We start from the raw sequence: 14,707 nt of genomic DNA on the forward strand, positions 1-14,707 counted from the left end.
ATATGTAGATGGTAAAATGTGGTCTACAATGAAAAACATAAAATATATAATATGTAGATGGTAAAATGTGGTCTACAATGAAAAACATAAAATATATAATATGTAGATGGTAAAATGTGGTCTACAATGAAAAACATAAAATATATAATATGTAGATGGTAAAATGTGGTCTACAATGAAAAACATAAAATATATAATATGTAGATGGTAAAATGTGGTCTACAATGAAAAACATAAAATATATAATATGTAGATGGTAAAATGTGGTCTACAATGAAAAACATAATTTGGAATACAAGTGTCAACAAACATGTGGTTCATCAGGTCAGAAACACAAAGCAAGGACAATCAATAGTTGTGATCAATGTGTATTTTTAATTTTTAATTAAATGATTGTTAATGGATTCACAAAACATAATGTAAACATATATTTGACAGGAGGTATAAGCAAATGTTAGAAATGACATTTATCATTGTATTTTTATTGACAAAAATTATATTCACATGAATGAAAACGTTTTTGGTGTTCATGTACTGGATATGTTCCATGAATAGAACCAACATTTGTTAGAGAATACAAAATTATACTTAGAATAAAACAGTAATCAATGTTTACATACATAATTAAATATAAATCTGCCAATATGCATATTTATAACATACAATGTCAGATGTAGTCATTAAAAGTCATTTTAATAATGTGAAAATATTTCTTTTTTTGAAAAAAAAAGCATATATACAAAAAAACAAAATTGTCTAGCTTCTTCCATCATAGTTATCTGTCATTTAAGTGTGTGAAGACATCATATATTATTCAATGAACACTGTTTATTTCTATTTAGCCAACACATTGCCTGTTGACAATTAACCAAAATAAATGATATGTAACAGCATCAGCAGAATTTTTTTTAACTGTAACATGTATAATCTGGGGCACTTCTTGATCCAATATCCTTCACTATAACAGTAATTTGTAAATAACTATACAAGTCAGAATTTAGTGGAGAAAATGTTTGCAATTCTCTTAGTATCTTCTGCTGTAGGATGTGGTCTTGTTTTGTCCCTCTTAGCCAGCATATGTCTTTGTGATGGTATCTGTGATTTATCAAGTTTTCTCTCATTATGCTGCAATAAACAAATGGTATATTGTTAGTGCTTTTCCAAATCCCAGAACTTTACTACATTTTATAATATAATATATAGATATATTTATCAGTCCCAGCAGCTTTAACCAATTTTCCAATAATTATTACAAGAATACCAGAAAGTATGCATTAAGGTAGTACCTACAGTGATTGTATTGACCAACACATAGCAGAGGTTAATGTGATCCTGCACTGCCTGAGTGCATACTTTGCAATATTCTCGTTATAACCTTTTTTTTCCTGCATGTAGTAATAATTAACATCCCAAAGTATTCAAGATTGGACCATCATTTGCATTCAGACATATGATTCTATTTCAATAACTTCCTACATTATATTGTTGCTGTATATAACATACACAAAGTGAAATAAACGTGATAAACACATAAAAGTTTTGAATTTGGGATATTAACACTCCACCTGCTGAGAAGCTTGATAGCAAATATGATAGTCACACTTATTTGGTGATAGACATTATGTTCATAATTTTGAGTTGGTTTTAAATAAATGACATTTACCTGTAATTTTCGAGATAATATCAACGGTGCAGAATGACACAGTTCTTTCATATTTGATTCAAGGTCTTCTGCAGGAAGGAAGAAATGCGGTTCTGAGGTCGGTGTTCTGTTTACAATCGAGTCAAGGAATAGATGTCTTTATATCATGAATCATTGTTGTATCTAACCACTGCTTTGCAGATGCCATGTGTACATAAATTGTACCAAGCATTTAAAACTATGGAACCCCCCCCCCCCCCCCCCCCGGTGTGATCATGACTTTCTAAAAAGCTGAGTTTTCCTGCTTTTAGATTTCTGGAAATCATTTATTTACACTGGCAACATTTGCAGAATTGCACACATTTAATGCTATATGTGTACTTATTCTACTTTTGAGGAAATGGTGTAATGGTTTTTGACAAAAATGTCACGCACGTGCAACCAATATATACTCATGTTATTCACACATACTCATATACAAACACAATCAGTGTACTTTATAAAAGGATACAGTTTTGTTTTGCCATGTGTCATATATTCTTGCCAACAAGCACGACTGTTTTGTCTTTTTTCATGATTGGCTTCACTGAACTCTTTTCGTACAGTACTTGTAGAATTATTTCCCAGCTCAGCAAATACTCGCTTAGTATTGGATGTCTGTACAGTATGGTAAACATCATTATCATCATTCTCACTGCTATGAATACTGTCATCAGATTTGTGTCCATGATTCTCCTCTGAATTTTCTGATATATGCTCTTTTGGCATTTCATACACACAAGCATTGTCACTAGTTTTAATAATTGTATCTGTATCCTTTGTTTCAATTTCAATTGTACCTGTATTGATTGTTTCAGTATCCATTGCTCCTGTGTCATTTTTTTCAACATCCATTGTGTCAGTATCTGTCGTTTCAGGGTCCATTGCTCCAGTATCTGTTGTTTCAGGGTCCATTGCTCCAGTATCTGTTGTTTCAGGGTCCATTGCTCCAGTATCTGTCATTTCAGGGTCCATTGCTCCAGTATCTGTCGTTTCAGGGTCCAGTGCTCCAGTATCTGTCGTTTCAGAGTCCATTGCTCCAGTATCTATTGTTACAGGTTCCACTGCTCCTGTATCTATTGTTCCAGTACCTAAAGATGAAAGTCCAGCATCCTGAATTTGGACATCATCTGAAATTCCCACTGATTCATCGCCAGCATCTGTTGACCATGGTACCAACTCATCACTGGTATTTGCACTATTATATGAGTTATCCATTGCTGGTAATTCTACTGATGATTCAGCAAACTGTAAACTATCATTAAGTGATGAGATATCATTCAGAGATTTTGGAATAATAACATCAACTTCACATCCATGTTCTCCATCAATAAGCTCAGGGCTGTCTCCCCATACATCTGTTTCATCCATTTGATTTAAAGGTGCGTTTTCATTGTTACTATCACATACTTGTACATATGAAAGAGAAGGTGATGATTTGTATGAGTCGTTTATCTCAAAGTGAGGAGGAGGAGCAGCAGAAGATTCATGAATGGACGCTGGTTCAAACTTTTTTAATTTGTCTTGCATGGTTCTCTGAAGTTCATCCAATCCTTTCATCTGTGACCTAAAATGAATAACCAAATATAATTTTACAAATTATTGTCATTGTTTTTCAACAGAAGTATTATTTTAATGATTCAGTATACAACAAATGATATTTGTTGTTGATATGAGCTTCTGTTGGAGATGGGCTTCTAATAGTTAGCACAGTACATGTATATAAGAAATGAAAATTATGAGTAAGTATGTGTATGTGTATATTTCTGCAAAACAGCAGAAACAACAAATACATACCTGAGATTTCTAAAAAGAAAAGATGTTGAGACAGTTGAATCGTTTGCAAATGAGAAATGATGAGGCTCTTTATCGATGTCCTTTTTCCTCATTTCTCTTTTCTGGTCTTGTAAATTTTCATGATATTTTTTGATGTTTTCAAAATGTTCTGCATAATGAGTTGATCTCTGTGATAGTTTTATAGATACTTCCGGGTACTGTACGAGATGACTTGGAAAATCATCATACACAACACTGCCACTAAACTTGTTTTGTGCTGCTGCCTGTAAAACAAATAGTACCTGCATAATTTTAAGGAACAATACATCATCAGAGTTTAATTGTAAAATACTTTATTTTCGCTTGGAAATTATTAATTTTAAAATCCAGCAAATATATGTTTTTTCTATCTTTTACATTTAACTTGTCTAAAATCAGTGAAAATAAATTCCATACAGAAGACCCAAAAAGCCTTTTCAGCGATATTTACCGGGTAATTCCAGCTAAAATAAAGTATTTTTCAGTATCCAGGATCAGATACACATCTTATGCTAATAGATGTTGTCATTGATTGAATTGCTACATTTCTGTCTAAAAAATACGTAAATAGATATTCAATTATATGCATTCCATACCAACTGGTTATTATTAATTTAATGACTATACATGTACCTGCTGCATCACTGTCTGAGGCTTAGACTTCAATGGAGAAACACTATCCTGTGGTGATATTCCAACCTATAGAAAGGAAATACAAATATCTACATTATTACATTTGTTATTTGGAGTCAACATCACACACATGAATGACAGTACCAGTGTCAGTGTACCACATTAGGTGTCAAAATAGACAGTTGTCATGGACAACCAATTTTCTCATGGTGGAACAAACATGAAGATATAAACAGACTTACAATGTGACACCGAGTACTATTGGTACAATTTTTACTATAAATCTGTCAAAGTTTCTTTGAGCATTGACACGCAGTATGACATAAATTTGACTGATATTGAAGTCACAATTTTATGAATGGTCACAAAGTTGACTTTGGCATTTAAAAATAAAGATAAAGATAAAACACCTTTAATGGACAGTTTTTTTAAAGCGATTTAAAAAATGATTTGTTTTTTCACAGTCACTCTATCTATAGAGGGACTGTGGTGTTTTTAAACTTCAAGGCCTGCACATGAGGCCATATAAAATAATTAGAAATGAGGTGTACTACCTTAATCTGTCCTTGACACTGTCCTGTGAAATCCATGATGTTATACCAGCCATATATTTCTTTTAATCCAGCCAGTAGTGGATCTAAATCTACCGATACAAAACCCAAAACTTTATCTGAGAAAAGAATAACAACAAAATTAGATATTATGTCAGTGTACATGGTGGACAGATATTATGTCAGTGTACATGGTGGACAGATATTATGTCAGTGTACATGGTGGACAGATATTATGTCAGTGTACATGGTGGACAGATATTATGTCAGTGTACATGGTGGACAGATATTATGTCAGTGTACATGGTGGACAGATATTATGTCAGTGTACATGGTGGACAGATATTATGTCAGTGTACATGGTGGACAGATATTATGTCAGTGTACATGGTGGACAGATATTATGTCAGTGTACATGGTGGACAGATATTATGTCAGTGTACATGGTGGACAGATATTATGTCAGTGTACATGGTGGACAGATATTATGTCAGTGTACATGGTGGACAGATATTATGTCAGTGTACATGGTGGACAGATATTATGTCAGTGTACATGGTGGACAGATATTATGTCAGTGTACATGGTGGACAGATATTATGTCAGTGTACATGGTGGACAGATATTATGTCAGTGTACATGGTGGACAGATATTATGTCAGTGTACATGGTGGACAGATATTATGTCAGTGTACATGGTGGACAGATATTATGTCAGTGTACATGGTGGACAGATATTATGTCAGTGTACATGGTGGACAGATATTATGTCAGTGTACATGGTGGACAGATATTATGTCAGTGTACATGGTGGACAGATATTATGTCAGTGTACATGGTGGACAGATATTATGTCAGTGTACATGGTGGACAGATATTATGTCAGTGTACATGGTGGACAGATATTATGTCAGTGTACATGGTGGACAGATATTATGTCAGTGTACATGGTGGACAGATATTATGTCAGTGTACATGGTGGACAGATATTATGTCAGTGTACATGGTGGACAGATATTATGTCAGTGTACATGGTGGACAGATATTATGTCAGTGTACATGGTGGACAGATATTATGTCAGTGTACATGGTGGACAGATATTATGTCAGTGTACATGGTGGACAGATATTATGTCAGTGTACATGGTGGACAGATATTATGTCAGTGTACATGGTGGACAGATATTATGTCAGTGTACATGGTGGACAGATATTATGTCAGTGTACATGGTGGACAGATATTATGTCAGTGTACATGGTGGACAGATATTATGTCAGTGTACATGGTGGACAGATATTATGTCAGTGTACATGGTGGACAGATATTATGTCAGTGTACATGGTGGACAGATATTATGTCAGTGTACATGGTGGACAGATATTATGTCAGTGTACATGGTGGACAGATATTATGTCAGTGTACATGGTGGACAGATATTATGTCAGTGTACATGGTGGACAGATATTATGTCAGTGTACATGGTGGACAGATATTATGTCAGTGTACATGGTGGACAGATATTATGTCAGTGTACATGGTGGACAGATATTATGTCAGTGTACATGGTGGACAGATATTATGTCAGTGTACATGGTGGACAGATATTATGTCAGTGTACATGGTGGACAGATATTATGTCAGTGTACATGGTGGACAGATATTATGTCAGTGTACATGGTGGACAGATATTATGTCAGTGTACATGGTGGACAGATATTATGTCAGTGTACATGGTGGACAGATATTATGTCAGTGTACATGGTGGACAGATATTATGTCAGTGTACATGGTGGACAGATATTATGTCAGTGTACATGGTGGACAGATATTATGTCAGTGTACATGGTGGACAGATATTATGTCAGTGTACATGGTGGACAGATATTATGTCAGTGTACATGGTGGACAGATATTATGTCAGTGTACATGGTGGACAGATATTATGTCAGTGTACATGGTGGACAGATATTATGTCAGTGTACATGGTGGACAGATATTATGTCAGTGTACATGGTGGACAGATATTATGTCAGTGTACATGGTGGACAGATATTATGTCAGTGTACATGGTGGACAGATATTATGTCAGTGTACATGGTGGACAGATATTATGTCAGTGTACATGGTGGACAGATATTATGTCAGTGTACATGGTGGACAGATATTATGTCAGTGTACATGGTGGACAGATATTATGTCAGTGTACATGGTGGACAGATATTATGTCAGTGTACATGGTGGACAGATATTATGTCAGTGTACATGGTGGACAGATATTATGTCAGTGTACATGGTGGACAGATATTATGTCAGTGTACATGGTGGACAGATATTATGTCAGTGTACATGGTGGACAGATATTATGTCAGTGTACATGGTGGACAGATATTATGTCAGTGTACATGGTGGACAGATATTATGTCAGTGTACATGGTGGACAGATATTATGTCAGTGTACATGGTGGACAGATATTATGTCAGTGTACATGGTGGACAGATATTATGTCAGTGTACATGGTGGACAGATATTATGTCAGTGTACATGGTGGACAGATATTATGTCAGTGTACATGGTGGACAGATATTATGTCAGTGTACATGGTGGACAGATATTATGTCAGTGTACATGGTGGACAGATATTATGTCAGTGTACATGGTGGACAGATATTATGTCAGTGTACATGGTGGACAGATATTATGTCAGTGTACATGGTGGACAGATATTATGTCAGTGTACATGGTGGACAGATATTATGTCAGTGTACATGGTGGACAGATATTATGTCAGTGTACATGGTGGACAGATATTATGTCAGTGTACATGGTGGACAGATATTATGTCAGTGTACATGGTGGACAGATATTATGTCAGTGTACATGGTGGACAGATATTATGTCAGTGTACATGGTGGACAGATATTATGTCAGTGTACATGGTGGACAGATATTATGTCAGTGTACATGGTGGACAGATATTATGTCAGTGTACATGGTGGACAGATATTATGTCAGTGTACATGGTGGACAGATATTATGTCAGTGTACATGGTGGACAGATATTATGTCAGTGTACATGGTGGACAGATATTATGTCAGTGTACATGGTGGACAGATATTATGTCAGTGTACATGGTGGACAGATATTATGTCAGTGTACATGGTGGACAGATATTATGTCAGTGTACATGGTGGACAGATATTATGTCAGTGTACATGGTGGACAGATATTATGTCAGTGTACATGGTGGACAGATATTATGTCAGTGTACATGGTGGACAGATATTATGTCAGTGTACATGGTGGACAGATATTATGTCAGTGTACATGGTGGACAGATATTATGTCAGTGTACATGGTGGACAGATATTATGTCAGTGTACATGGTGGACAGATATTATGTCAGTGTACATGGTGGACAGATATTATGTCAGTGTACATGGTGGACAGATATTATGTCAGTGTACATGGTGGACAGATATTATGTCAGTGTACATGGTGGACAGATATTATGTCAGTGTACATGGTGGACAGATATTATGTCAGTGTACATGGTGGACAGATATTATGTCAGTGTACATGGTGGACAGATATTATGTCAGTGTACATGGTGGACAGATATTATGTCAGTGTACATGGTGGACAGATATTATGTCAGTGTACATGGTGGACAGATATTATGTCAGTGTACATGGTGGACAGATATTATGTCAGTGTACATGGTGGACAGATATTATGTCAGTGTACATGGTGGACAGATATTATGTCAGTGTACATGGTGGACAGATATTATGTCAGTGTACATGGTGGACAGATATTATGTCAGTGTACATGGTGGACAGATATTATGTCAGTGTACATGGTGGACAGATATTATGTCAGTGTACATGGTGGACAGATATTATGTCAGTGTACATGGTGGACAGATATTATGTCAGTGTACATGGTGGACAGATATTTCTTTCAAAATTGCCAACTTGCTAGCAAAGCACATTTACATAAAATTATCAAACTGTTTATTTATACAATTCCTGCCATCTGGCGTACGAGTCATGGTCATGGCTATAAAGAAAACACTTGCACTTTAGCATTGAACCGGGTTGTATCGAGTCTTACTTGCTCCCTATTATCCATGCATTGTTATACGGAGTGGCAATACGTTACAGGAGAGTATATAAATAGCACATTATTTTAAAATTAACATGTGGAGTTTGTAAACAGCAGTTACCTGGATTTGTTATTTCATTTGAAGGTGATCTATGCCACATCTTGAAAACAAGACTCTATAGAAGATAAATATATAATTTAGTAATTAAGCATTACAATAAAAAAACAAGCAGCCTGTCGGCTGAGATAGCTCCGCTGTTAGCAATGCACATGGCAATTAAAGAACAGAAGATATCATTAGAAAATGAACAAATCTGAGAGAGGTCCACATGTAGTACCTATATGTATAATATATCAAAGCAATTGGACTTGCAGTTTTCAACAAGAAGGCGAAAATATCACTTTTTACCAAAAATTACAAAAATATTCATCAAAATTAGAGAATTAAAGATATCATCATGAAATGAACAACTCTGAGAGAGGTCCACATGTAGTACCTATATATGTAATATCAAAGCAATTGGACTTGAGGTTTTTAACAAGAAGTCGAAAATATCACTTTTTAACAAAAATGACAAAAATATTCACCAAAATTAGAAAATTAAAGATATCATTACAAAATGAACAAATCTGAGAGAGGTCCACATGTAGTACCTATATATGTAATATCAAAGCAATTGGACTTGCGGTTTTTAACAAGAAGTTGAAAATATCACTTTTTACCAAAAATGACAAAAATATTCACCAAAATTAGAGAATTGAAGATATCATCATGAATGAACAAATCTGAGAGAGGTCTACCCAAGGTACATGTACATATACACCAAGTATCAAAGCATTCAGACTTGTAGTTTCCATGAAGAAGTCAAAAAAGTAAAACATTGACATGGACGACGGACAATCACACATATGATAAGCTCCGCTCGACAAAGTCGACAGCGGAGCTAATAATACTACTAGTACATTGAAAATAGAAAATATAAAATTATAATGATCGAAAGCGGTCACATTGTGTAGTTTATCAACTAAGATATTATTTGCCCTCACTACAATGAATCTCATCATGCAATTCTGGTAGGATTCTGCCTCCGATAATATGATGCTAGTAAATGCTGGTTAGTCTAGTGGTCAGGTAATAAAGCTGGTAAAAGCTGGTTAGTTTAGTGGTCAGGTAATAATGCTGGTAAATGCTGGTTAGTTTAGTGGTCAGGTAATAATGCTGGTGAAAGCTGGTTAGTTTAGTGGTCAGGTAATAATGCTGGTAAATGCTGGTTAGTCTAGTGGTCAGGTAATAAAGCTGGTAAATGCTGGTGAGTCTAATGGTCAGGTAATAATGCTGGTTAGTCTAGTGGTCAGGTAATATTGCTGGTAAAAGCTGGTTAGTTTAGTGGTCAGGTAATAATGCTGGTAAAAGCTGGTTAGTTTAGTGGTCAGGTAATAATGCTGGTAAATGCTGGTGAGTCTAATGGTCAGGTAATAATGCTGGTTAGTCTAGTGGTCAGGTAATATTGCTGGTAAATGCTGGTTAGTCTAGTGGTCAGGTAATCATGCTGGTAAAAGCTGGTTGGTCTAGTGGTGTGCTGGTAAAAGCTGGTTGGTCTAGTGGTGTGCTGGTAAAAGCTGGTTGGTCTAGTGGTGTGCTGGTAAAAGCTGGTTGGTCTAGTGGTGTGCTAGTAAAAGCTGGTTGGTCTAGTGGTGTGCTGGTAAAAGCTGGTTGGTCTAGTGTGCTGGTAAAAGCTGGTTGGTCTAGTGGTGTGCTGGTAAAAGCTGGTTGGTCTAGTGGTGTGCTGGTAAAAGCTGGTTGGTCTAGTGGTGTGCTAGTAAAAGCTGGTTGGTCTAGTGGTGTGCTGGTAAAAGCTGGTTGGTCTAGTGGTGTGCTGGTAAAAGCTGGTTGGTCTAGTGGTGTGCTGGTAAAAGCTGGTTGGTCTAGTGGTGTGCTAGTAAAAGCTGGTTGGTCTAGTGGTGTGCTGGTAAAAGCTGGTTGGTCTAGGCATCAGGTAATACTGTTAATCTAGTGGTGTGCTTATTAATTAACATATATATAAGTGTCAATTATCACAACAAAGAGATAGAGAGTGACCAAGAAGTTGAACGAAATAACAAGCATGCATGTGTATACCAACTTTGAATGAAATAAAACCAAATATGCAGAAGAAACAGTTGATGACATGAAGTGATTTATTTTTTCTGTGTGTGATTTTTTTGCTGAGGATTGCTACAATTTCTACCAGTTATTATGTCAAATACAAAAATTAATTTGATGTGCATATGTATATGTAATCACAAATGAAAAATTTCTCTTTTTTTTAGACATACAGTCTTTCATATGAAGTTGCAGCATGTGAAGATACCCCAGTTCATAATAGTGCACATGCAGTTATAAAATACTCACATTATTTTCTATGTCATTTCTAGTTATTTCCAGTTCTTCACAATGATTCCATACTGGACAGTCACTGCAGTTTATAACATCAGTTGAAAAAGTCTGATCTCTGGCATTGTATGTTACATAACTACTAGGATTTATTTCAGATGAGCTGTGAAGAAATTAACACTTTGAGCACCAATCTATTTTCATAAATTTCATTTTTAATCAAGACCTGTACGAAATGTTGAATAATATCAATTTGGTCTAAAATTAACAAAGAAAGAAAAGAACCGAAAAATGTGAAAAATATTGCACCAAATTTTTGTCGTTCAAAGGGTTGAAAGACAGTGTTGATATCATTCTTTCACTAAAATTTAAGAACAGTGAATTGTTGTATGAAATAACATAGCGTAACAATATATGTGCCTACATGTCTATGTCAGTTAAAGCTTCTATTTATTCTATTTAACCAAGCTCAATTATATCAGTATGAAATCATAGAAACCAAAAACCTGTAAGTGCATATTATTAAAGAAATCTTTAAAAAATACAGTTAAGCACTGAAATGCATGACACCATCAGTGATATTTGTATGTGTTCAGTTAAGCTAGCAACAGAGGATAAAATTAAAATATGATCTGTGAATCAGACATTCTTTAAAAATTACAAAGTATGTTACTATAACAACCTATACATCATCTAAAAGCTTAGATATAGGTGTATATTGTAGTACATGTGCTGTACCAATGTACCTGATGGCAGATTTCACTATTATTGTTTTTGATCATTCCGATTATTAACAAGTCATTGTCAATGACTTGTCCCCGTTCCGTTCATATTTGAGTGACATATACATTCAAAGCAGATCATGACCGAAATCTCAGACCACTTTCACTGGTCTGATCCGAAATGCACCTGCATATGTACAACACATTGTACTAAATCTAAACAAAATCCATCCATGCATGACTGAGATCCGGTTCCGGAATGGTGAAAATACATGATTTTGAGGCATTTTCGGCCTTAAAATGGCCAGCATTCAGCTTTTGTTAAGCGGATCATGAAACAAATGCACATATCTATTTGTGAAATGATGTACCATGTGTTTGTGAAGTTTGAACTTGATCAATCCAGACATGTCTCAGATACGGATCCAGAACTGAATTCTTTAAAACAAAATGGCTGCCAGTCGACCATTTCGAACTAGATCCGAAAAAAAAATGACGTGCATCAAGGTCCTATTATGTTTAATGTATGTACCAAATTTGAACAAAATCTGTCCATGCATAACTGAGATCCGGGTTCAGAATGGTGAAAATGTGCGATTTCAATGCATTTTCGGCCTTAAAGCGGCCGCCATTTGGCTATCGTTAATGAGATCATGAAACAAATGCACATACATATTTGTGACATGATGTACCTTGTGTGCGTGAAGTTTGAACTCGATCAATCCCCGCATGTCTCAGATACAGATCCAGAACTGAATTCTTTAAAACAAAATGGCTGCCAGTCGACCATTTCGAACTAGATCCGAAAAAAAAATGATGTGCATCAAGGTCCTATTATGTTTAATGTATGTACCAAATTTGAACAAAATCCGTCCATGCATAACTGAAATCCGGGTCCGGAATGTTGAAAATGTGCGATTTTGATGCATCTGCGGCTTTAAAAAGGCCGCTATTCGGCTATTGTTAATCGGATCATGAAAAAAATGTATGTGCATATGTCCCATATAATGTGTGATGTATGAGTGAAGTTTGAACTTAATCAGTCCATGCATGTTCGAGATACAGGTGATCACGGACGCACGGACGCACACAGGGCAAAACATAAGTCCCCGTTTTCGGACTACGTCCAAACGGGTACTAAAAACACTTGAGTCAAATGAATGACCTGCATGAATTGCATTGAATGTTTGTAACACTGTTGACTGAAACATGTTTTCTTTTCTCTTTATCTTCCTTTGTTTTTTAGAACCAAAATAATTTCTATTACATCCATGTTACCACCAATCTGTTAATGCTCTCTCATTGACAACAGTTGACAAAGATCACAAAAGCTAATATTCCTTACTTTTCATTGACCCTTGGTAAATGCATTGCTCTTTCTACTTCTATTTTCATTTTGATAGGTTTTAATTTCTCTGTTTCTTCTAACACAACTGTCTGCAGCACTGGGTCATGGTGTTTAGTCTCAGTTTTCGTCATGGCAACTAGCGGCAAATCATACTCTTTTGCTTCATCGGATGTTTTCTAAAAGTAAATGGTTATATAAAGCAATACACCTATATAAACTCATGAATCACAAGATTGGTGATCTTATCTATGCTGATGACAATCAGTTACTCTAAGCGACTGATAGCAAACATATTCAGTCAACCCTTGATTCAATGAAACAATGCAAACTTGTTGATATCAAAGTTTTATTGTCTACAAACCTTAGTTGAAAACAGTTTCATTTTGAGTAACTGGGACAAAAACAAAATTGGAAAGTTACAGCATTTGCAAATTATACTGATAAAAAACTGGCATATTGTGTTGTTTATTATTTACAGCCTAATATGTTTGTCAGAATTTTTATTTTTTGTGTACTTAGAGCTCATCCAAGAATATTGGCACTATAAATATTCCTTACAATTTTTAGTCATATTTACCTTATTAATGTCAGGAACCGATGAGCATGGTTGCATAAAAAGATGTACTCTCAAACAAGCACCATCCATTTCAACAGCTCCACATTTGTATATTGGGAATAAGCCGCTATATTTAAAAACAACATAATTAATATAATAATAAATCAATCACATTACAGTACTTATTTTTGATGAGAATTATTTGTATAATGTTGACATCATAGATATCTTATTTGAAGTACTGATATTAGTCATAGTGTTTCAATAGTGCATTTCTTCTCCCTAGATATGTTTAGGAAAGGTTCCATTATCCAATTTAGAGTGATCCAGAGACTTGCTAAATCATGACAGTGGTTTCACAGTGGACGCACACAAATTTGCATGTGAACACATTTCACATTGTTTTAAAATAAAGCAGATTTTTTGAATCTGGCATATATGAATCTTGATCCATGACCTCAAACACAAAGTTTATATCAGCAATTTCCAAAAAACTTTCATGAAAAAACTGGATCACCCTATATGTAGTGAGCACAGAAAGTCACATCTGACTCCATATTCCATATACAATAACATACCATACATATCTGACTCCATATTCCAGATACAATAACACACCATACATACCTGACTCCATATTCCATATACAATAACACACCATACATACCTGACTCCATATTACAGATACAATAACATACATGTACCATACATACTTGACTCCATATTCCATATACAATAACACACCATACATACCTGACTCCATATTCCATATACAATAACACACCATACATACCTGACTCCATATTACAGATACAATAACACACCATACATACCTGACTCCATATTACAGATACAATAACACACCATACACATATCTGTACATACCTGACTCCATATTCCATATACAATAACACACCACA

At 35.3% G+C, this 14,707-nt stretch overlaps 1 protein-coding gene across 1 annotated transcript in view; it reads right to left on the minus strand.

The window, feature by feature from the left end:
* Positions 1-355: 355 nt before the first annotated feature.
* The window catches only part of LOC102806829 (C2 domain-containing protein 3-like), a 43,612-nt gene continuing 29,260 nt past the window's right edge, over positions 356-14,707 (minus strand). The window contains 10 exon segments of the mRNA XM_085506810.1: positions 356-1,125; positions 1,664-1,769; positions 2,154-3,248; positions 3,479-3,741; positions 4,130-4,195; positions 4,684-4,799; positions 8,909-8,963; positions 11,180-11,324; positions 13,229-13,407; positions 13,809-13,914. Coding sequence (XP_085362936.1) covers positions 991-1,125; positions 1,664-1,769; positions 2,154-3,248; positions 3,479-3,741; positions 4,130-4,195; positions 4,684-4,799; positions 8,909-8,963; positions 11,180-11,324; positions 13,229-13,407; positions 13,809-13,914 — 2,266 coding nt within the window. The 3' untranslated portion in view covers positions 356-990.

Source organism: Saccoglossus kowalevskii, chromosome 13, assembly GCF_978046115.1.
Source record: "Saccoglossus kowalevskii chromosome 13, keSacKowa6.1, whole genome shotgun sequence".
NCBI classification, from domain to species: domain Eukaryota; kingdom Metazoa; phylum Hemichordata; class Enteropneusta; family Harrimaniidae; genus Saccoglossus; species Saccoglossus kowalevskii.